Here is a 26,221-nt window from a genome sequence, read left to right on the forward strand (position 1 = left end):
AGTAAAGCAGATGGCAAACTATTTCTCCCTCTGGTTACTTAAGTATTAATTCTTAGAAATGTCTTTATCTCCAAGGAACAAACTGCTCCTAAGTGGATCTGTCACAAATACCTCAATTGTTGATCCTACACATACATCTGCAAAATTTCTATTCTGTTAATAGTTCATTTATTCTATTTATTAATTTAGATATTATTAGTCTATACACACACACACACACACACACACACACACACACACACACACACACATATATATATATATATATATATACATATATATATATATATATATATATATATATATATATATATATATATATATATATATATATATATATATATATATATATACATGTATATATATATATATATATGTATATATATATATATATATATATATATAAATATATATATATATATATATATATATATATATATATATATACATTCAACAAAAATATAAACCCAACACTTTTGTTTTTGCTCCCATTTTTCATGACGAAGAGGCAACGTGGGACCCCCTTTCTGTGGGCTCTCCACCTGCAGAAGGGGCCATAGGGGTTGGGTGCAGTGTGAGTTGGGCAGCAGCCAAAGGCAGGGACCTTGGCGGACTGATCCTCGGCTGCAGAAGCTAGCTCTAGGGACGTGGAATGTCACCTCTCTGGCGGGAAGGAGCCCGAGCTGGTGCGCGAGGTTTTGAAGTTAGGGCTAGATATAGTCGGCCTTACCTCACACACATAGCAAGGGCTCCGGAACCAGCCATATTGAGAGGTGTTGGACGCTCTTTCACTCTGGAGTTGCCGATAGTGAGAGGCAGTGGGCAGGGGGTGGATGAGATCAGACCTCCTTAAGGCCCTGGATGTTGTGGGTCTGTTGTGGCTGACATGACTTTGCAACATCGCGTGGACATCTGGTACAGTGCCTCTGGATTGGTGGACCGGGGTGGTGGTCCCTCTTTTTAAGAAGGGGAACCGGAGGGTGTGTTCCAACTACAGGGGGATCACACTCCTCAGCCTTCCTAGTAAGGCCTATTCGGGGGTACCGGAGAGGAGGGTCCGTAGGATAGTCAAACCTCGGATTCAGGATGAGCAATGTGGTTTTCGTCCTGGCCGTGGAACTGTGGACCAGCTCTATACTAGGGGTGTAAATCACCAGTTTCATGACAATACAATACGATATCGATTCTTTGGACAACAATATGATATTTTGTCATACAAAGTCTGTCACGATACGATACGATACGATACGATACGATACGATACGATACGATACGATACGATACGATTCAGGGGCCTTCGATCGATTTAAGACAATATAATGTCCTCACTGAACACAATCAGCAACAATTCACCTGAAGCAAGAAAGAAATGCAAAACAATTTTGATAGTTTTATTACTGAAATGTGGAACGATGTGCTGACCTTTGGTATGACAGTTTGTAGAGGATTATAGCCATCTGTATGATCTGATTATGTTTTAAAATTAACACTGGTTAAATTCAGGTAAGGTACTTTTTTGCCCCTACAATTACCTTATGGGTCTTACTGTTATACTGTCAATTTTGATTATTATATGAAGTAATGATGCAACACTATAATTAAAAATGACTGATTACATAAACTTTATTATTGACATCTAACATTTGACCATTTTCTATCAAACCAAAAATGTGAAGCTTTGATTTTAATCAAACCCAAACATTTCTATTCAAAATTAGAACTTAACATTAATAGGTTTTTTTACTGATGCCTGATAACCACAGTTTGTATGTCAGTGTGATCAGACTTTGTTTCACTGTGTAATTGTCGATGTGGAGGAGGAATGACACTAAGCTCTCGCCATTTTACTTTTTAACTAAATGAAATTTCATAAATCAGTGGCTACAAAATCAAATTATGAGATAACTCACTGCAGTCGTGTGATGATGCACTCCTGTTGTGTGTGCAGCATGCATCCTCTGCAGTCAGGTCGCCCGTATCTTACCCGGATACAGGAGAGCTATTTTATGATTGGCTGATATGTCTGGCTCTCTTTTAGCTCTGTGATGCTAACAGCGTCTTGCTACACGTTCGCCTACAGCGGTGTGACTCGGTGGGCGCTAAACAGCACATTTTACAGCAGGAGAAATATCAGGCGTGGCGTGTCAGAGAGTGAGAAGGTTCAAATGAGTGTCTCATACGCTGAGTGTGTGAGGCTTGAGAGGAAACTTCAGAACGACTCGCGGTTGGACGGAGACGGTCACGAGTGTCCGGTCGGGATTTCAAAATAAAGGCGTACATTAAAGACCACGATGATGATCGATGTTTAGACTTTCCATCGATGTGATTGGATCATTGCTTAACCAATCGATGTATCGATGTATATCGATGGATCATTACACCCCTACTCTATACCCTCAGCAGGGTCCTCGAGGGTGCATGGGAGTTTGCCCAGCCTGTCAGCATGTGTTTTGTGGACTTGGAAATGGCATTTGACCTTGTCCCTCGGGGAGTCCTGTGGGGGGTTGGGTAAATGATGGATAAATATATTATTCCGTAGTTTAGTTTCTATACTCTTGCTTTTAGTATTGCCTTTTTCAATGGAGTTCCCCATACGTTAGTAACTGTCCCTCAGCATTCACAAGTTGTTTAACTAATACACTTCCATTTCCAACCCATCTTTTACAGTATATGCTTCCAACAATAAACGAGATAATGCAGATTTATTTTCAACAATAGAAAATAGAATTCACCAGCTGTTACTAACATTCCCTACAGCCAAAGTATTTTGGGGAGGAGATTTTAATACAGTGACGGATGAAAGAACAGCGTAATTAATAAATTAGGGGATATATGTACAACATATTTGAAAATAATAAGATTATCTGAGAAATCAAGCCTGTCTGGAGAAGAACTAGAAGACTTTTCAGCTCTATAACTTGAATCGGACAAAATGTATGAAGAAAAGGCCTAAGGAGCTTTTGTCAGGTCTTAAAGGAAGTGGCTTGAACAAGGGGAGAAGCGCACCAAATACTTTTTTTTTAATTTGGAAAAAAGGACATTTGAGTTATCTTCTCTCTGTAAACTTCAAATTAACAACCAGGCATGTGAAGATTCATACATACATTCATTTAGTCTCCATACCCCTTATCTCGTGAAGGGTTGCAGGTGGGTATGTAAGGATGAAATATATGTTTCCCAGTATGTAGCTGGTTTTTATCAAAAATTATATGCTGCTGACATTGAAAATGACGGTAGCATTGATTCATTTCTTCAAGATATTGAAATGGTAGTGATGATGGATTTTTAAGCTGTGTGTGACAACAGGGTTGGTTTAACAGAAGTACAAAAAGGTACTGGCTCTCTGGAAGATAACAAATATCCTGGGAATGATGGTTTAATATGTGAATTTTATGCAGAATTTAGTGAGATATTAGCCCCATTTTTAGTTACTGTTTTTGAAGAAGCCATACAAGAAGAAGAAAATTAGAACTGTGCCAACTCTGCATCAAGGTCTTGTTAAATTGATTCCCAAATCAAATTAAGATTGAAAAAAAAATTGAATATTGAAAACTGAAGACCAATTAGTCTGTTAAATAATCATGCAAAGGTATTTGCCATGGTCTACGCCAAAAGATTTAAGTCTGGACTGGATGATATCATTGACCAAGAACAATCTGGCTTTATGCTTGGTAGAAATATATGTGATAATATATGATTTATACTTCATACTTTATATACTTTATATACTTTACACTACCCTTAGATCTGACATCTGTTGGGGAATGAAACAAGGATGCCTCCTGAGTCCTTTCTTGTTCCTCCTTGTAACTCAAATTATGGCTGCAAATAAAATAAAGTTCATTTCAAGGTACAAAAGCCTTAAATATAGAATTTAAACTATCCTAACTGGCTGATGATACCACGGTTTTTGTTTCTAATAGGTAAGAGGTGATCGAAGTTATTAACTGAATTGAGGAATTATCTGCTATATCAGGTTTGAAAATAAATTTGAAGAAATCTGTTTTACTACAACTGAAGGACTGAACAATCTGAAATGCATGGTATCCTTGGGAAGGATACAGTCACATATTTAGGTGTTGTCATTGATAAAAATAAAAAAATTCAAAATAACGTAAACTTTGACCATATAATGGAACAAATAAAAAAGTTCAACATGTGGCTGATGAGAGATGTCTCACTGAACAGTAGAGTTTTACTCACTAAAGCGGAGGGGATATCTTGAACTGTATATGGGTCCTTGTTAGGGGTGTAACGGTACATGTTTTCGTGCCGAACCGCTCTATAGAATAGAATAGAATAGAATAGAATAGAAAATACTTTATTTATCCCCGAGGGGAAATTCAGGAGTCACCGCAGCATTTAAGAAAACAAAAGTAAGAAAGAGTATAGAAAGTGTAAAAAAGTGCATAAGAAATTAGATGTCCATTAATGTCCATTAGATGTCCACCACTCTCCAGCCCAGCCAGTCTCCACCTCCACAGGGTCCAGGACTGAGCCTCCCCAGCAGTCTGTTCAGTCTCTGTCTCCTGGATCCTGTCTGCTCACAGCAGGCGTCCGATGTCAGCTCCGTCAGCCACGTCCGTGAACAGCACGATGCCGCTGGGTTAGCACAGCTAGTTCATCCATCCCACCAGAGATAGATCCCACGTTCCCAACAACGATGGATGGAAGGACAGGTCCATGTCGTCACCTCTCAGCTCACATCTGAGAACCAGCACGTCGTCCTCATCTCCTCCTCCTCAGCTCGAGGGAAATCATCAAGCCCTACACTAGTTAGCATTGACATGCTACAGGCTTGTAACAGCTGATTTCACATGTAAACAATGCAGCCATGGTTACATGAAGGATCTCCAGACTAACACAGGAGAAAAGTAGTAAAAAAATATCGCCAAAGCCACAAAAAGTTTTACAAAGTAATGATCCACTCCAAATACAAAGATGACGAAAAAGAGACGAAAAAAAATTACAAGAAACGGACAAAGACGAGAGAACTGCTGCAACAGGCAGCTACTTGGGCAGCGCCTAGCAACGGAATATAAGGCTAAGTATAATATAAGCTATAAGGCTGTTTGGTTCGGTACAGTGCTGTATTTGAATGAGTAAAGTAAGTTTATGTTAGCCGCTGCACATGGCTCTTTAATATTCACGTGAGTACTCGTCTATGATTGGCTGAGCAGGGAAGGTGTTTTAATATTCATGAGGAAAGTGGAAGTGGTCTGTGATTTGTGCTTTGCAATCATGTGCATACCATGTGGACGTGACGTCTTGCGGTGAGCCAATCAGAAGATGAATATCAAAGAGCTTCCGTAGCCACAGGAGCTTGTGACTGAATTGTGCATCATGGCTGCTGCTAACGACCAACCGGAGCTTGAAGAGCCTCCCCCCTCTCTGCATAATGGCAAGTTTTTGGTTTAATAAACATGCTAAACATGCTCTTTTTTTTTCCGTTGCTAGGCGCTGCCCAAGTAGCTGCCTGTTGCAGTAGCTCTCTCTTCTTTGTCCGTTTCTTGCAATTTTTTTCGTCTCTTTTCGTCATCTTTGTATTTGGAGTGCATCATTACTTTGTATGGCTCTTTGTTGGTCACGGACACCAAACTTTTTGTGGCTTCAGTGATATTTTTACTACTTAACTCCTGTGTTTGTCTGGAAATCCTACATGTAACCATGGCTGCATTGTTTACATGTAAAATTAGCTGTTAGCAGCCTGTAGCATGTCAATGCTAACTAGTGTTATGCCGCGGCCACACCAAACGTGAACACGCGAATTTACTCGCGCGAATGGCCTGTCACGCGCCGCGTGAACGCCCGAGTCTCGCCGCTGGACTTTTTTGACAAGCTGAGGCGCGAACACGCGAATGCGCGGTACTGCGCATGCGGAGTAGAGAGCTCGTTCATTTAAAGACCGAAAGTCCAAAAGAGCATCTGAAAAACAATGAGCTGTGGTTTCATCATGACAGGAGAGTGTGTGAAAGCTTTGAAGATCACAATCAATGCCTCTGCCTCTCCCTGGCAATCCACCAGCCCTGCTTGGCTGTTCCCTGCGATCTCATCCCCGATCCCCCGAACCTCCGACCCCCGTACCCCCGACCACCCGAACCCCCGACCCATGTTCCCGGGGGTCTCCCTGGAGATAATGAAGGGGTGGAGGAAAGAGAGGAGCACAGAGAACTTCCATCTTTTCCCTGGCTCTGCCCCTGCCCCGCTCTTTCCTCCTCTCTATCAGGCTTAAAACTCCGCTGAGGAAAACACAGTCGGACTCAGTGATAGCCCGTGCAGGCAAATCCAGCTGGGAACGAATGTTTTCAGAACTTACATTCAAAACCTGTCTCCTCAGAGACTTTCAACCAAGCCTGCTCTTGTTTTTCCGGTCTCTGTAGAGTACACACGTTGTATCGTATAACTCTGGATGATGACACACCACACAGATTGTTTTCTCCTCCATCCTCCGGCGGAGTTGAAGACGGAGCAGGCGGCAGTTGCCCCCCTCAAAACAATGACGTCGTGGGGGAATATTTTGAACTCGCGCGAATTCGCGTCTACCGCCCAAACGCGTGAACGCTTCAAACTCGCCACGCCAAACGCGCGAATCGCGCCGCCCGAGGCGAATCGGCGGCTAAACGCGTCTTTGCATTGACTTTGTATGTAATTGCGCCGCAAATTCGCGTTTGGTGTGGCCGCACCATTAGGCTTGATGATTTCCCTCGAGCTGAGGAGGAGGAGGTGAGGACGACCATAGCTGGTTCTCGGGTGTAAGCTGGGAGGTGACGACGTGGACCTGTCCTTCCATCCATCGTTGTTGGGAACGTGGGATCTATCTCTGGTGGGATGGACGAGCTAGCTGTGCTAGCCCAGCGGCATCGTGCTGTTCACGGACGTGGCTGACGGAGCTGACATCCGACGCCGGCGACACATTGGAGGAGCTTTGCCTGCTGCGGGCAGACAGGATCCAGGAGACAGAGACTGAACAGACTGCTGGGGAGGCTCAGTCCTGGACCCTGTGGAGGTGGAGACTGGCTGGGCATGAGAGTGGTGGACGGGCTGTCATCATCTATTTTCTCGTGGACCTTTTTGCACTTTCTATACACTTTCTTACTTTTGTTTTCTTGATTGCTGCTGTGACTCCTGAATTTCCCCTCTGGGATAAACAACGTATTTTCTTTTCTTTTCTATTCTATTCTATTCTATTCTAAACAAGCAAATGGTTTTGCATTGTTCCATACTGTACCGAAAATGTACCGAACAGTGACCCTAAAACCAAGGTACGTACCGAACCATGATTTTTGTGTACCGTTACACCCCTAGTCCTTGTCACTTGAAATGCCTGCTGCAGTACACAAAAAAATTGATAAAACTTAATTCAATTTTATTTGGAGGAACAGAGCTCATTATTTAAAAAAAGGTATTCTATGTAACATAAGTAGGGATAGGGGTTTTGGGGTATGTAGTTTTGAAACATTGAGTAAAACTTTCAAAGTAAAACGTTATGGTTAAAGAAAAATTATTATAATAATAAGCTGAGTGTCTACAAGAAGGATTATGCATCTACTATTTGTGTCTGAGAAGTGACTGATAGTGTTACCTTTAAATTTTCCCTGTAATATAGCAACCCCTGCTGACCAAAAGAAAACCCCACGTCTCCTGAACTGACTCCCCAAAAATGACACATCTGACTCTAAAGCATGAGTTTCTTGGATAAAGTGAAACTCTGCACCTTTATTCTAGCAACATAGAAATAAACACTTTCTCTTTAAAGATTTCTAATACCCTGGCATTAACAGAAAGAATACAGATTCACATCCAAAATAACTAAGGACAAAAAAGTGATTATTATTATGGTCTATTTTTCTTATCTTTCTTTCTTTCTTTCTTTCTTTCTTTCTTTCTTTCTTTCTTTCTTTCTTTCAAAACGGTAAATGTTTTTGCATTTATCCAGATCTTGTCCCTGTGAGACCGCAGCAGGAACTGGACAATGGAATTGGGGACTGGGACTCGCCTACCCGGAGCGGGGACCCAGTCTATGAACAGTGTCCACAGAGAGGCTCAGTTGGTCAGCAATGTCGGAGGAAACCTGGCTGAGAAGGTGGATGATCCGCTCGATATTTTCTCCAGGTCATTCAGGAATCCCAGAAACTAAGAGATTCCATCCTCTCTTATAGGTGCCCAAGTTGTTGCACTTTTCACAGAGCACAAGTATTCTTTCTCCAGGGTTTGAACTCTGGTTTGGAGAGTATCAACTTGTTTGGTTACATCTTCTACCTGTTTCCCCAAGAACTCAAGAGAGTCAGTGACACTTTTTAATGTGTCAGTATTGTTTTCAACTTTTGCTTCCACTGACTGAAGCCATCTGAGAGACCCTTCTTGCATCTCCTCAATTCTTTCGATGACTGTCAGCAGAAGTGAGTTTGTCACAGGCTGCTGGTCTTGCTCCTTGGTCACTGTCTTTGATTTCTTACTTTTCTTACTGGGTCTCCTTATATATTGTGTGGAGAGGACTCTGAAGATTGCTCTTGATTGAGTAAAATATCCATTACTACCAGCTGGGTTTCCAAGGCTTTGCATGCATATGTATGCACACTGTCATTCATGTCCATAATGAAGTCCCACACACACAAAGAGAGAAGTCCAACCTCAAAGCCAATCACCCAGCTGTTAGCACGGCAACAGTGGAAAGGTAAGGGCGACACCACTGCAAATCACTCCTTGCCTTAGTTAGCCGTTTGAATTAGTGTATGAAGCCCTTAGGTGAGTTTAGCAGTTCACAAATGTTGAAAAACTGTTCAACAAACTTTATTTCTGATCGTCATGTGGCAGAGCTGTACCCTGCCGTCTCACCTGCTTAGCACCATCCTGCTACTACCTACCTGTAAGCTACCTTGCCAAGAGCTTACTTCCTGTGCACTAACTTCCTGTGATGTACCTTCCTGAGAGCTTACTTCAACGGTGCTACCTTCCTGTGAGCTACTTTCATGTAAGCCATCTTCCATTGAGCTACCTTCCTGTGAGCTACCTTGCCAGAGCTTACTTTCTGTGCGCTAACTTCCTTTGAGCTACCTGCCTGAGACCTTACTTCATGTGAGCTTACTTCCTGTGAGCTTACTTCCTTTGAGCTACCTTTCTGTGTGCCAGCTTCCTGTGTAATACCTTCCTGTTAGCTACCCATCCAAGAGCTGACTCCCAGTGAGCTACCTTCCTGTAAGTGTTTTTTTATTATTACTTCATGACTGATAAATTTAAAACATACACAATTTGACAAAAAAACTTGAAGGGAAAACATACCATTTCAAACAAATCAAGCATAGGGCGAATTATATACAAAAATAATTAAAAACAAACTTCCCAAAGATTACCTCGATCTAATCTCAATATAAAGCAATCTGGAACCAGACAATGCTGTAAGAAAAGTTATACATGTTAACAAAAGATGCATAGTCTCAATTAGGTATTTAAGAGATTTGGTCTCCATTAGTAACCACCAAATTAGTAACAAACATTTTCCACCATAGTTTACCAACAAATTCTTAAAAAAATCCAACAGTGTGATTTCCTGGATTTTTTTTCTTATTTTGTCTCTCATAGTTAAAGTGTACGATGAAAATTGCAATGTCTCATCTTTCTAAGTAGGAGAACTCACAAAATCAGTGGCTAACAATATTCCATTTTGCCCTACTGTATCTTATTAAACAAGGATCTAGGAAAATGAAAACACGTCGAATTTGTTGGGGACAAAAGGACTTTATCCAAATGATTTTTAAAGTACCAACTATCGTTTGAAAATCAATAGCATTGACACCACCCATGTCTTAATCCTTGACAAGCTGTGCCTTTTAATATGAAGAGTTACTTTTCCAAATGAACTTAAAAAAAAAAAAAACTGAAATAGCTGTATTTATATTGCTGAGGAGATATGAAGAGAGTGGCAGGGATGAAAATGCTTAGAGATACTCTCTGCTTAAGACAGTAGTACATGTCTAACAAAAATAGTTAGATCTCTGGCAAACCAGCGAGTGAGAGATCTTCTCATATTCATTATACGGTGTAAAATTCAAACTTCCTGTGAGCTACCTTCCTGTGAGCTAACTTCCTGTTAGCTGGTCTGTGAGCTTGGTGCATTGGGATGTGATGCCAGGAACTTACTTGACGCCAGCGGAGAAGCTGGTGACAGGGAAGAAGAGGCCGTCAGAGTTGAAGTTCTCGAACATGCCCTGCACTGGCTGTCCGTTGATCCTGAAGGAGATACTGGGCACGCTCAGATCTAAGCAGCAGCTCACCACATCCTCAGCTTTCAGGAGGTGCTGGTTGGGAGAACTCACGGTGCGGGCAATGCAGCCTGCGAGGACAGAAACATGCTGGCATCATGGGATCCGGAGGTCAAAGGTCAAAGGCCATGACCTCAGAGCACCACCTCCAGGAGACATTAAGAAAAGAAGAACAAAACTGGCCTGATACCTGACCACAGGTGGAGTCCATCAAATCCATACGAGTGCAGGTCATCCCCTACGCCATTACCCCCCCACCCCTCACCCCCACTGGGGAAGGGGGTGAAGCCACTGGTGCTGGCCCAGCCCACCCTAAGGTGGGTCGCCTCAGCTGTGACAAATGGCAATGCCTGATCCACAATTAGCTCAAAATACCACTTCCTGTACTGGGCGGAGCCATCACTGACCCCAAGGAAGATGTTTGGACGCATACTAGAGGAAGGGAAAGGAGGAAGAAAAGAAGGAGAAAATGATTAAAAAAAAGCACTCAGAGAGTAAATCTGACTTAGTGTTAAAATCTTCAAAGGATTAAGGGTGTGTCTGTGTGTGTCTGTGTGTGTGTGTGTGTGTGTGTGTGTGTGTGTGTGTGTGGGGGGGGGGGGGGGGGGGGGGGGGGGGGGTGTTGTGTTCATGTGTGAGCGGGTGTGTTACCTGCTTACGTGGTTGCTCAGGCGGGTCTGCAGCAGCAGGTCTCTTCCTGGCAGCAGGTTGTCACAGATGAGATGTTGGTTGGAGCGAACAGCAACGCCGTGACACACACACAGAGAACACAACACATCCAAAACCTGAATTCACACACACACACACACAAATATCTGTATCATTTGATGTTGGTGGAAGAACTTTTACATAAAAAAGTTTGAAATAAATGATGTTTACATCTTAGCCTCTAACTTTTTAGCAGCTTCAGGCCCCGCTCACACTCACAAACACACACACATACACACATGGTTGGGCACACACACACACACACACACACACACACAAAAAAGCTCCAGTCATGTCTTTAGTGTGTAAAGGAAGTGAAGGACCTTGTGGTTGCGTCCATGTTTGTCCAGCAGAGAGATGATAGACTTGATGTGTCCCTCTTTAATGATGTTCAGCGCCTCAGGACTCTCCACCAGCACACAGTGGAGCACCTCCAGGATTCCTGCACACACACACACACACACACACACACACACACACACACACACACACACACACACACACACCACACACACACACACACACACACACACACACACACACACACACACACACACACAACGCTGCTGCCAGTGAGTCCCCCCTGGGACTGGGCAGGTGTGTGATGATATCAAAGCTTGTGACAGGTGTGTAATGAAGTCACAAGGGGGAACCAACCAGAGGATGCCTCCAGACGCTCCAGTCTGCTGACCAACCAATCCAGAGAGCCTGAGAACTGAGCACAGTTCTTCCTGTTTCCTCTGATAAGAGCAGCTGGGTTAGGAGAGAGGGGGACAGAGGAGGAGAGAGAGGAAGGGTTAATGAGAGCAGATCCTGTCTGAACTTTTTAAAGAGTGGCTGGTAAGGGGGGAGCTCCTGACCAGGAGACACCAGACAGGAAAAGCCTGACCCCCCTGGATGATTCACTTTACTCTGATTGTCCAAGCGTGTGTGTATTTGTGTGTGTGTGTGTGAGAGAGTCTGTGTGTGTTTACCCAGCAGCTGGTACAGTGAGTTGAGGATGGAGCTCCAGGCGTCTCCAGCCTCTTGTCCTGCAGCTTCAGTAAAATGAGCGGCACTGCTGTACACATGAAGACGATCGATACACTCCAACACCAGGCTAATCATCCCCTGCAAACACACACACACACACACACACACACACACACACACACACACACACACACACACACACACACACACACACACACACACACACACATTAACACACACACAGACACAGAGCATACAGTAAAGTGCTTTTAGTCTGAACTGTCACAGAACAGAGAACATGGAGGGGGGTGGGGTGAACCCCTGAAGTGTGTGTGTGTGTGTCCTATAGTATTATCCAGGGAAGGCTGGACGTCAGAGTCCTCACAGACCACACTGACTGACTGAATGTTCAGCTCATCCTGTGCATAAGTTCCTCTTCATTAACACACACTCTTGATGAGTTCCCTTTTTAAAACCAGAGGTGTGATTATAGTTATTATAGTTACACGTAGACCAGTTTTTACAGACAGGGTCCTGACCTCCTCCTGGAACAGGTTCTGTCGGTTCTTCAGTGCCCTCAGGCGGTTCTGTTTGTCCTCATGCTCCAGGTGATCTCCAGGAGGTTGAAAGTATCCGATCAAGTCCTGCAGGCTGAGACTGACTGAATCTATTGGTAGATCTGGAGAAGAGCTCCGCCCCTTTTTCCTCAGAGTGTCCAACCCCCTGCAGCAGACAGAGACATCACAATGAAGACACACTCAGATGCTTGTCCTCCAAAAGCAACCCTTCACACCAACAACCGTTCTCAACACCCTTTCACAGTAACCTTTCACGTCTGTTCACCACAACTATTTACATCAGCTGTTCACAACAACCATTGACGACAGTTCACAACAACCATTCACAACAAAAGATCACGCCGACTGTTCACAATAACCCTCAGAACTATCATTCACAACAACCCTTCACAACAACCATTCACAACAACTCTTCACAACAACCATTCACAACAACCCTTCACAACAACCATTCACAACAACCCTTCACAACAACAGTTCACAACTGTTCACAACAACCATTCACAACAACCCTTCACAACAACCATTCACAACAACTCTTCACAACAACCATTCACAACAACCATTCACAACAACAGTTCACAACCGTTCACAACAACCATTCACAACAACCCTTCACAACAACCCTTCACAACAACCATTCACAACAACCCTTCACAACAACCCTTCACAACAACCATTCACAACAACCCTTCACAACAACCCTTCACAACAACCCTTCACAACAACCATTCACAACAACAGTTCACAACAACCATTCACAACAACCCTTCACAACAACCATTCACAACAACCCTTCACAACAACCCTTCACAACAACCATTCACAACAAAAGATCACGCCGACTGTTCACAATAACCCTCAGAACTATCATTCACAACAACCCTTCACAACAACCATTCACAACAACTCTTCACAACAACCATTCACAACAACCCTTCACAACAACCATTCACAACAACCCTTCACAACAACAGTTCACAACCATTCACAACAACCATTCACAACAACCCTTCACAACAACCATTCACAACAACCCTTCACAACAACCCTTCACAACAACCATTCACAACAACCCTTCACAACAACCCTTCACAACAACCCTTCACAACAACCATTCACAACAACAGTTCTTAACCATTCACAACAACAGTTCACAACAACCATTCACAACAACCATTCACAACAACCATTCACAACAACAGTTTACAACCATTCACAACAACAGTTCACAACAACCATTCACAACAACCCTTCACAACAACGGTTCACAACCATTCACAACAATTATTAACAAAAATTGTTCGGAACAACTATTCACAATAACAGCACACAACAACCATTCACAACAAACCTTCACAACAACCATTCACAACAACCCTTCACAACAACCATTCACAACAACCCTTCACAACAACCCTTCACAACAACCCTTCACAACAACCATTCACAACAACCCTTCACAACAACAGTTCACAACCGTTCACAACAACCATTCACAACAACCCTTCACAACAACCCTTCACAACAACCATTCACAACAACCCTTCACAACAACCCTTCACAACAGCCATTCACAACAACCATTCACAACAACCCTTCACAACAACCCTTCACAACAACCATTCACAACAACAGTTCTCAACCATTCACAACAACAGTTCACAACAACCATTCACAACAACAGTTCTCAACCATTCACAACAACAGTTCACAACAACCATTCACAACAACGCTTCACAACAACCATTCACAACAACCCTTCACAACAACCATTCACAACAACAGTTTACAACCATTCACAACAACAGTTCACAACAACCATTTACAACAACCCTTCACAACAACGGTTCACAACCATTCACAACAATTATTAACAAAAATTGTTCTGAACAACTATTCACAATAACAGCACACAACAACCATTCACAACAAACCTTCACAACAACCATTCACAACAACCCTTCACAACAACCATTCACAACAACCCTTCACAACAACCATTCACAACAACCCTTCACAACAACAGTTCACAACCGTTCACAACAACCATTCACAACAACCCTTCACAACAACCCTTCACAACAACCATTCACAACAACCCTTCACAACAACCCTCCAACACAACCATTCACAACAACCATTCACAACAACCCTTCACAACAACCCTTAACAACAACACTTCACAACAACCATTCACAACAACAGTTCTCAACCATTCACAACAACAGTTCACAACAACCATTCACAACAACCCTTCACAACAACCATTCACAACAACAGTTTACAACCATTCACAACAACAGTTCACAACAACCATTCACAACAACCCTTCACAACAACGGTTCACAACCATTCACAACAATTATTAACAAAAATTGTTCTGAACAACTATTCACAATAACAGCACACAACAACCATTCACAACAAACCTTCACAACAACCATTAAAAGCTTCTCACAACAACCATTAAAAGCTTCTCACAACAACCATTCAACAACTATTCACAACTACTGTCCACGGCAACCGTGCACAACAACTTTTTGCAACAACTATTCCTAACAACTGTTAACAACGACCATTAACAATAACTATCTACAACAATTATTCACAAATACTTTACCACAACCATTCACAACAGCCCTCTACAAGAACCCTTTACAACGCTTGTTTATTTCAACCATTCGCAATAACCCCTTACACCTGCTTACAACACCTGTTTACAACAACCCTTCACAACAACTGTTTACAAAAACTGTTAACTGTGACCTGCTAATGAGCTCAACATACTAACTCACAAACACAAGCACACACACACACACACACACACACACACACACACACACAAGCATACACAAGAACACACAAGCACACAGAAACATAAGCACATGCACACACACAAACACACAAATACTGACTCATGAACACAAGCACACACACACACACACACACACACACACACACACACACACACACAAACATACATAAGCACACACACAAATACACACACACACACACACACACACAAGCATATGTAGACACACACACATGCACAATCACAAACGCACACACACAGAAGCAGTGGCGTCGTTAGGCCTAATTTGAGGGGCTGAAGCCCCCCCCTAAAGTATCATCAAGCCCCCTTCAATGATTTGAGGTGATTTCAACATACTACTCACACTCGCTGAGGTTTTTCGAGGACGACTCAAGTTTTTTGTATAGCTTCTTCAAATGAACGGTGAGAGTCGATTGACAGTCGTGAGTGAGCTGTTCGTTCTGAAACGTGCAGGCAATTTGTAGTACCATCCCTGTACTAGGACAACTAAAGTTACAAAACAATGCCTCGTTTTAGTAGTGGAAGGAGATAGCACCTTGATAGCTGAAGCTAGCTTAACTAATGAGGTAAAAACGACTCACAAAGGGCACTCAAGACCAAGGCAGAGACAGGCTAAACTTTCATATTGACTCCCAGAGTTTGAGCTAAGGTAGGAGCGGTGGGCAGGCTTTATCCATCTCTTCTTCCTTGTTACTGGACGGACAGTCAAAAGGATGGAGTCTATCTTCTTGTCATGGACTCAGGAGTAAAACAAGACACAAGAACTCTTTTTATTTAAGCCATCAATATAGAATGGATATCAGGAAGTTTTTCCAAAAGGTAAGTATTTATCACTGATGGTAGTTAACAATTGACTCCACTCTGGAAACCTGCCTCTGAGGCTTTGATGACGTCTGCGCACATGTGCGCCTGTCACCAAATTACAGCTGCGCAGGGTGCGCTCCGCTTTGCGCCGAGGATAGACCAGGTTGGAGCTGGCGAGCTTTCAGCGCACTTTTTTGGCACGAAATTGTCACTGCGCCAACATGAATCTGCTGACACCTCCCCCTGGTGCGCCATCAACTCCCCCTGGCGCGCCGTCACACCCATATCTGCACAGACGGTCTACCAAATTGTCAAATTGGCAGTGCACGGCGGTGCGCCGCACAAAATTAGCACTGCGGAGGCTGCGCCAGGCTTGTGCCCCCTGCGCTGCGCCACGAAATTAGAGCCCAATGTGTTGTTTTTCGTTTGTTACACATTTGATCATTTGCATCTCCTGGGGCTGAAGCCCCCCCTGTCCCTAAATCCTAGTGACACCCCTGCACAGAAGTACACAAAGAAATACACACACACGCACATAGAAACACATGTACACACACTGAGCTGCAGATTGGAAAACAGCTGGTAGTTGCTCTAGGAACATAAAATCTGGTGATTCACAGAGGTCCTCAGCACTGCAGTTACATCATGTGATCAGTGGAGGAAACAGAGGTCAAGTTGACTGTAGCATGCTGATACACACACACACACACACTCACATACACACTCACATACACTCACACAAATATGATCACTTTAAATATTAAAATAAAGGATGTTAGCTTAAACAGAAATTGAGAGCAATCACTGACAAAGAAAAGGCCATGCAATGAGTGTGAGTGTGAGTATGTGTGTGTGTGCGTGCGTGTGTGTGTGTGTGTGTGTGTGTGTGTGTGTGTGTGTGTGTGTGTGTGTGTGTGTGTGTGTGTGTGTGTGTGTGTGTGTGTGTGTGTGTGTGTGTGTGTGTGTGTGTGACTCACCTGATAAACAGGTTGAAGAGGAACACAGTGCTCCTTATAACTCGAGCGGTACGGCTCTCCTCGTGTTGAGATCTGGACAGAGTCAGGCCGTCGTCCATGTGACCCTCATGATGCATTATGGCCTGAAACAGAAAGACCTCCATGCTAAACAATTGACAAACACACAAACAAACACACTACACACTCGTCTCTGTTGTTTCAAACTGTGTAAGAGTGTGTAAACCAATTTGGACCGATCCTCTAAAAGACTTTCGGGGTGGCATGTTCAAACGTGTCCCTGCTAAGGATTCCTTTCGGAAAAAAAGGTTTATGAAACCGCTCAGAGGTCTGATCTGATGACCTCAGTATATGGATTGTACCTTCCTCTGGACTCCTCCCATACGGGCACACTTAGCGTCCACCGTCTGATAGGTGAGCCACAGACAGGTGCCCACGTGTTGGATGTAACACACAGAGTCTCCATATTTAATGTCAGGAATCCCCATCCCGTCCACCTCCTTCCTCACACCTGGGTCCAGCTTTTCCTGAGACACACACACACACAGACACAGACACAGACACACACACACACACAGACACACACACACACACACACACACACACACACACACACACACACACACACACACACACACACACACACACACACACACACACACACACACACACACACACACACACACATTCAGTGTGTGTTACATCAGGAGGAAACACACCCTGAGAGCACAAATATCTGTAGTTGAACCTCTTCTTCCCAATGCCCATGGTACAGGGGGCAGCCATGCACACACACACAGGATACAGGAGCCAAATATATGCAAATAAAATGCAAACGGGTCTTTTCTAGCCCCTTCCTCAAACCCTCCCCTCAATGCTAAAAGAGTGGCAGAAAGTTGAAACTGAAAAAAAGACAGAAATCAAAAAAAGTTTGATTAAACAAGAAATACATCATTCAAATTATAAACTGTGATTGTTAAAACAGTGGCATCAAAAAAATACAATTTGATTTTTATTCCATTTTAATTCAATTCATTAATGACTGAAGATATGTCTGAAAATGGTTGAATGAAGTCCTAAAAAGCTTGCGCTCAGCTGCCATGCAGAATGCTGAATTAGCCTGCCATGAACCTTTGGATGAAAAGAAATGAATGGAAATCAATGGAATGGATGAATGAATTTAAAGTTTAAATGGCAGCATCTATTCAAAAATTAAATGATTTAATTACATTTTTAAGAAAATTTATGGAAATAATGACCTGAGTGAGGGGAAATGGAAGTCTGATCTCTAAAATGTTGAAGTGTTATCCTGTGTGTCCTGTGTGTGAGTTTTTTAACCATGCAAGCCTGTCAGCTGAGGCTCATCTGAAGCCAGATATTGCCATGGTGATCATTGTTTACCAACTACTACTATATTCCCATTGAAATCAGGGTGTTCAAGTGCCTACAAGTCTTACAAAAATAAAATGAATGAATGCATGAATCATTGTTGTGGATAATTGAGTTTAGAAGTTTGAATGGCTGAATGAATTCAAGAATAAAAGGAAGGGATTTAAAATTGAAGAAAAAAATCTACGAAAATAATGAAGCCAGATGTTGAATGATGATGAAGCCAGAGAAAACCCCTGAGAAATTAGCATTGGAGTACATGGGTGCTGGTGCTGACTTTTCCTGAAAGTTGGCCATTTTTTGGTGAAGTGCTCCTTCTGTTGCTTTAAAAACCACTTTGTCAGAAGCAGGACAAGATTACCTACATTTTAATATGTTATATGTCTTGGTGGGGCAAAAATTATGGCCAAGTGGGCAGTTTTTCCAAAGAGCTTCCAGGTTTTGTTTCCCCCTCTCCCCACTGTGTCGTTTGAATCTCCCACTCTAAGCTAAAATATTCCATGCAATACACACCGATGTTAAATGTCTCGAACAGCTGAAATGATCTTTGAAGGGTCATTGTGAAGGAACCATGAATGCTTGGAAGAATTTGAAACCCACTAAATGAAGCTGAAAGATAGCTGAATATTTTGAAGCTTGAATGAAGTTTCTTGCTGAATGTATAACTGAATGAGAAGGGTTTGAAGCAGGCTGAAAATAGTTCTGAAGGGAGAAAATTTTGAAGATTCAGCATTTGTTCTCTGTGGGACTGAAAATGCAGAAAACCTAAATATCTCTCAAAGTATTGGTGAAACCAACATAAAAGTCCTAGCAGTCGTGTCCTGAATGAGACACGTTTGGTTTTTGAACAGTAAAAACCGGTTGAAGTTTGTTGAAGGAGTGGCGGGCCAAAATAAATGGGCGAAAGTAGAAGGAAAAGAACTAGAAAAGCAATCTGAAGAAATTGCGCTGTATATGCAGAATGCTGAAGCAGCTTGCACTAAACTGGTAATGCAGCATGCTGAATAAGTATGACTTAAGATTTGAATGAAAAAGGTTGAAAAGCTTGCACTAAACCTTGCTTGCAAGGAAAGCTTGTACTAAACTGCTAATGCAGAATCTTAAAAGTAAATTCTGTGCAATACACACCAATGTTGATTGGCTCAAAGGGCTGAAATGCATCATGACCTTTGAAGGGTCATTGTGAGGAAACTATGAATGCTAGAAAGACTTTGAGACCTACTGAATAAAGCCAAAAGATGGCAGAATATTTTGAAGTTTGAATGGAGTCTCTAGCTGAATGTATGACTGAATGGAAAGGGTTTGAAACAGGCTGAAAAATGTCCTGAAATGAGCAAATTTTGAAGATTCCCCATTCATTCTCTATGAGACTGAAATTGCAAAATTGAAAAACCTAAATATCTCTGAAAGTTTTTTGTAAAAAGTTCTTGAAAAGTCATAGTGCACCTGCCCTAAATGAGCCACATGTGTTGAAATTTGAACGGTGAAAATCGGTTAAAGTTTGTAGGAGTAGCGTAATTCTATAACAGAAGAACATATGCTGTGAATGCACTGCTGCATTGATAACCTCAGACAGAGATTAGGACACAACAGCCTGCTGGAACAAACAACAAACTTTCCGACTGTCTTTTTTCCCTTAACTACTTTTCCTTATCCTTTGCATGAATTGCCCAGATCTCTCCTTCCGTTTTCATTTCTTTGCCAGACAACTTGAACATTTATTCCAAACTGGACCATCTGGAAGATTTAATAGAGGATTACTTCTACAGATTCTGCACCATGGGATGCTCTTAAAATTTAAAAAAAAAAAAACGCACACTGGACTTGCTAGCTCCTTCTGCCGATTCTTCTCCATCCACATCACCTAAACCACCTTGCTGCTCAGAAGTAAGTGACATACTCATCTCCGTTGACAACAAACTCACTGCACTGGACGCTGAGTTGCACTAATTGAAGTTCTCCTCAAGTAATTCCAACACCTCCACCACAGCTTAGAATTCACACAAAAGTGGAGCTAACACAAGAAAACAAGTCACTCCAACACTCTGTCTCCACTATGGCCACACAACTCACCTCAGTCACTACTCAACTCTTAATGGTCACTGAAGAAAACAGACTCATAGAAGAAAACATTCTGGACTTGCAATCATGAAGGACAATCTCATTTTCACTGGAATCCCAGCATCACCCTCTGACAAACCCAACAAATCAGTAAAGGACTTCATGGTTAGGCAACTCAAACTCCACCCGGACACTGTCAACAACATCTCATTCCACTGAGTGCACCGTTAAGAACAGAAATACGCTGACTCCACCGACCCATCGTTGCTAAATTCAAACATTTCAAACAGAAGAAACAAGTAAAATGACAGGGTAGGCAGCTGAAAGGTACAGAGTATGGACTCAATGATCAATACCCACCTGAAATCATCTGGAGATGAAAATTACCATTCCTCATCCACAAAAAAGAAGAATATCATCTGCAGATGAAAATTAACATTCCTCATCCACAAAAAAAAGAACATCAACAAAGGTAAGAGAGCAGTCATTTCAGTCAACAAATTATACATTGATGGACAGTTATTCAAAGATAGGGACATAACCACCTGGCTATTCTGAACTTCACCTCTCTCTCTGATAACAAGATCTACAAAAAAGAAAAAAAAACGGGGGGCGTAGAACAAGTAAAGAACAACAACAGCAACTACTTGTATACATTAACACACTCAATCGCACTGCACTGTGTGGTATGCACTCTACCACCCCTATATTTGTGCACTACGTGTTTTGTGTTTCTTTCTTGCCTTTGTGTTGCATTACATTGTATATCTGCTTTATGTTTCTTGTTTTGCTGTCATACACACACATCCACACACACACACACACACACACACACACACACACACACACACACACACACACACACACACACACACAGAATCATATTAATATCAACATTAAACTAGACTGAATGAATGAAACTGCTGAATATGAAAACAATCAAATTTGTATCCTGGAACATCCGAGGACTTGGCACTCAGACAAAGAAAATAAAATCAAAGTACTCAACCATCTCGATAAATTACCGGCAGATATTTGTTACCTAAGCAATATAGCAGTTCATGGGTGATTTGGGTCTTGGCAATGGTTGACGGTTGCAACACCAAACTACCAAAGAATCTACTTTTTACTCTTCAGTTCATCTGACTTATTCACGCATCAACTACTTTCTGACCAATAATTCAATTCTATCCAACATCTCAGACCCAAAAATTGACCTATAATCATCAGTGACCATGTCCCAGTACCATTCATATGGAACCAAGTCAAACCACATAAACATTTAACTATATGGCGCTTTAACACATCCCTTCTCCAGGACTCAGAGTTAAACAATTTTCTTAAAAGAGAGTGGGCATCCTTCCTAGAAATAAATTATTCTCCAGAGTCATCTCCGTCACTTTTCTGGCAAACAGGTAAGGCAGTTTTAAGCGGCAGAATCATTTCATTTTCAGTCCATAAGAAGAAAACAGAAAAGGAGCAGGGAGACATACTGGAAAAAAAAACATTAAACAACTGGAAACCTTGAATGCAAATAATTCAACATAGGAAACCAAGAACCAGTTAAGAAAATATCAGTTCCAGCGCAATGAAATCATAAACAAAAGAACCCAATTTCTAATTCATAGACTCCGAAAGGAAAGTTTTCATCATAATAATAAATCTGGTAAATATTTGACAAGTCAGATTGAACGTAAAAAAAACAAAAAGCAACTATCTCCACCATAGGACACTCAGCAGAGAAGCCTACCAACTCACCACAATAAATAAATAACAAATTCAAAATGTTTTATGCCAAACTTTATGTATATCAAAACAACCCAAAACAGGAAAGCATCAATAATTTTCTTAATAAAATAGATCTGCCCTATTACAGATAAATAACTCTTTAATGCTCTCAACAGCATGCCAAACAACAAAGCACCAGGACCTGACCACTTCCCTGCTGAGTTTTATCGACATTTTTGGCCCATTTCAGCGCCACTTTTCCTCAGAACAATAACTGAAAAAAACCAAAACCCAAAATTTCCAGTACATATGAATACAGCTGCAATATCACCCCTCACCAAACCTAATAAAGATCCAACTTTAAGATCCTCTAAAAAAGGAAGACACCATCAAAGCCTCTTAAAATGCAGAAAAAGCTTTCGGAAGGGTAAACTGGATGTTCTATTCACCATACTATAAAAATTTGGCTTTGGGGAATCATTTATTAACTGGATCAAGATTTTCTACACGTCACCCTCAGCCACTGTCTCCACCAATGGATTATCATAGCCTTGCACACTGCACAGGGGGACTAGGCAAGGATGCCCACTCTTTCCCTCATTATTCACCATCTTCATTGAACCATTAGCAACTGCCATCCGTCGGAATCCTCTCATTAATGGAATTCAAACAACCAAACACATCATAAGATTAGTTTATATGCAGATGACATCTTACTTTTCATACAAATCCCCAATCACATCTGCAAGAAACAATCACACTTATTGATTCATTTTTGCAACTCTCAGACTACTCAATAAGCTAAAAAATCCAAGCAATGTTACAATGTCTTTTTATGAAGAACATTCCTACAGTTTTATTAACATTGAGTTGAAGGCAAGAGTTATTTAACCAATCGATGACTAGATTCATGGCTTTGGTGAGTTGGGCAGCAGCCAGATGTTTTGTCTTGGCGTGCACATATACTCCAGTGTCGCCCGCATACATTTGAGTTTTGATTTCAGGGCAAACCGACGGCAAATCATTTACATAAAACAAAAGTGGGCCAAGTACTGATCCTTGTGGTACCCCTGTGCATAAGTTAAGAGCTGATGAAAGTTGGTTGTTCACAGGAACATGTTGACTTCTACCAGTTAGATATGACTCAATCCATTTGAGTGCCAACTGGGAGAAGTCAAAAGCGGACTGTTTGGCAATTAGGACCTGATGGTTGACTGTGTCATTCTTGCGCAGGTCTAAAACATCAAGGTTAAATTCAGCCTTAGTCAATATACATCTCTGTGCACTGTTTTATGCTCAAGACCTATGTGGTTCAACACCATACTTTGACCAATTGTTAAGGACCTGAAGTGCTTGAAACTGATGGGATCAAAATTCCCATGTTTAAAACCCAATCGTGGCAGCATTGTGCAAGTCACCGGGAATAATCTGGGTATACATGAACTGTTTGGGTTTGTAGAATATTTCGTTGCTCAAAATTGCTGTTGTTTTGTACCTTAAAAAAAAAGTGATTTTCAAATTGTGTTCTGTGAGGATGCTTGCGAACAAAGGACATGCATACCCAACATTGCCGTACTATACCAACAAATCCTGAACTACCTCATGTGTATGGAGTTAAGCGTTTACGCATATTAAACTCTGCAATATTTCAACACTGCTGATAACTGTGCTGTCGATATAATGCATGACATTTTGGAGGGAGTGGCACAGTTTGAGGTTAAGCTTATTTTGGAGTAATTGCAGGAAAAATTCTTGACTATTGAGGAACTTACTGGTAGAATAGAGTCATTTGACTATAGTTATATGAAGAGACGAATCTGTCCTCCAGCAGTCAAGCATCTCTTTTCTTCTAAAAATCTATTGCCAAAGCATCATTTCATGTTGCATTATCCTTGGTGTATAAGGAGTATTGGGCCCATTCTTTACATGTGGTGTATGTGATTCGAGGCAAAGCACAACTTTTTCAAGACCCAACTGAAGAGTTACAAAAACATCACCAAGACTTTGGCCAAAAAGCACCAAAGACACATGGCTTCGAATCTGGAATCTTTCAGTCACAACAGGTTAACTCTCAGTCCCAGTAAGATTGTGAATCTCGGAGAACTGAAAGAAGGTCCTGAGATAGCTGCCAAACTTAACATTGAAATATCTACTAATGTTTTGTCTGTGAACTGGGTGAAGTACTATGGCACTGAATATCGCCCTGGCCTGACAGCGTGTTTTGAGGTGGCTGTTGAGATGCCATGGTTTTGTAAGATAAGGACTATTTTTGTGAAAGATGAGCAAGATATGCATCACTAATTAGGATTAAGATGAGGACAAATAGGAGCGGCTGATTCAAGACAGAAAAAGCTTTTTGTTGGTTGAAAATTGCTTAAGTGGCCTAAGTTTTTCTACCATGCAAAATGTTTTTTATTTGAGTAACATTTTGTTTGAGTAACACATGCTCAAGAGCTGTTGCACTTGATGAAAAAGTACAAATGTTTTGTTAAATTGTTAACACAATTTGTGGCTTAACTTTTATGCTTTAATAAAGGGTAAAGGATTGTATTTAATGATGACCATTGTTTTTTCCACTCTTGTTAGATAGGTACCTGGACTTTGAGGTACAACATTGCACAACATGTAGTTTAATTGAAGAATATAGAATAATTGAAGAACTCAAGCAGGTCACACTCTTGTTATTGGCAGGCTATGAAGAGTTGCATGAACAGCAGTCGACTTTGAGTAGATGCATCGATCCGATCCAGGTATTGGGTATAAGCCTCAGCCCATCAAACCTGGATCAGGTATTGGTGGGAAAGGATCTGTCCAACTTGACACCAAGGCTGAACTAGGATTTTGTCTACAGGGTATAAAATTTTAGATTTGAATAGTCATTTCTGTGAGTTCTGAAACATTGTTTTAATCTAAACTGCTGCGAAATATTTGAAGACTCATAGTTGAAATAAGTAGGAAGGAATTCCATAAGTACACATTTTCATCTTATACACAAAACATTCCCAATCTTATCCCACAGTAGGGCATGTAGTGTTGGCTGACACCCAAAGCCAAGGTATTAGGGGTGGGCATTTGGACATTTTCCACCTGCTAGGTAGGATGTGTACACTTATAACACAGAACAGAGTCAGAATCATGTTTTGAAGAGACATCCCTTTTTTATATGTTGGAAAACTGTAATATAATACCGTTATCGCAATATGAAGGAAAAATACCCTGATATAAATTTTGGTCCTTATTGCCCACCCCTACAAGGTATTGGTATCAGGAGCAGAAAAGTTGGATCAGTGCATCCCTTTCTGTAAGTACCTGCTTCTTCATGTCACTACAAGCTGCAGCTGCCTCTTAGCAAAAGAAGTCAGCTTTGTTCTGTCTGTCTGGCCAATAGAAGGAAGCCAGACCATTGAGAAAGTCTCTGAAGGTACCTTAAACTTTCTCAAAGTGAGTTCTTACTAGCTCAGCAGCATTGGGGCATTCAATTGTTTTTGGGTCCAGTGGTAGCTATTTTTTAGACCCTTCCTGGAAAGGATTGTCAAGATCCTTCATCACACCAAACAATATTTGAACCTTGTCAGTGAAGGACTTCTGAGACTAACTGGTCTGCTCATGATGCCTGATATCTTCATTTGCTATATTTGACCTGAAATGCCAACTGATACTAGTTGACCCTAGTTGATGCGATATCTGTGGTAAGACAGCTTCCACAAAACACTAGTTTTGACTAACGTGATAGCTGCCATTTAAAAAATGGCAGCTTTATTAGATTTCAGTAGACACCATTGAGCTCTTCCAGTGATGATGCATTGATTTTTTTGTTTGAATCACTGACAAGCATCAGTTAGTTCAAGTTCTATCCCGAAAGCCATTCTTTTCACGGCCATCTTGAAAACTAGCAGCCATTTTGGATTTTCT

General features: G+C 41.7%; 1 protein-coding gene across 22 annotated transcripts in view; it reads right to left on the reverse strand.

Moving 5' to 3' along the window:
• Positions 1–26,221, reverse strand: part of ryr2a (ryanodine receptor 2a (cardiac)) — a 224,953-nt gene that overhangs the window by 131,620 nt on the left and 67,112 nt on the right. For all 22 annotated transcript variants that reach the window (XM_074664020.1, XM_074664015.1, XM_074664009.1 and 19 more), the window contains 9 exons: positions 17,494–17,658; positions 17,135–17,256; positions 12,479–12,662; positions 11,942–12,077; positions 11,625–11,720; positions 11,291–11,409; positions 10,911–11,044; positions 10,450–10,691; positions 10,138–10,330 (listed from right to left, as the gene is read on the reverse strand). In XM_074664020.1, the coding sequence (XP_074520121.1) occupies positions 10,138–10,330; positions 10,450–10,691; positions 10,911–11,044; positions 11,291–11,409; positions 11,625–11,720; positions 11,942–12,077; positions 12,479–12,662; positions 17,135–17,256; positions 17,494–17,658 (1,391 nt within the window). The remainder of the gene's footprint in view (positions 1–10,137; positions 10,331–10,449; positions 10,692–10,910; positions 11,045–11,290; positions 11,410–11,624; positions 11,721–11,941; positions 12,078–12,478; positions 12,663–17,134; positions 17,257–17,493; positions 17,659–26,221) is intronic.

This window comes from Halichoeres trimaculatus, unplaced genomic scaffold (genome assembly GCF_033239565.1).
Source record: "Halichoeres trimaculatus isolate MK-OKI-2021-1 unplaced genomic scaffold, fHalTri1.1 fHalTri1_scaffold_23, whole genome shotgun sequence".
Classification (NCBI taxonomy): Eukaryota; Metazoa; Chordata; class Actinopteri; order Labriformes; family Labridae; genus Halichoeres; species Halichoeres trimaculatus.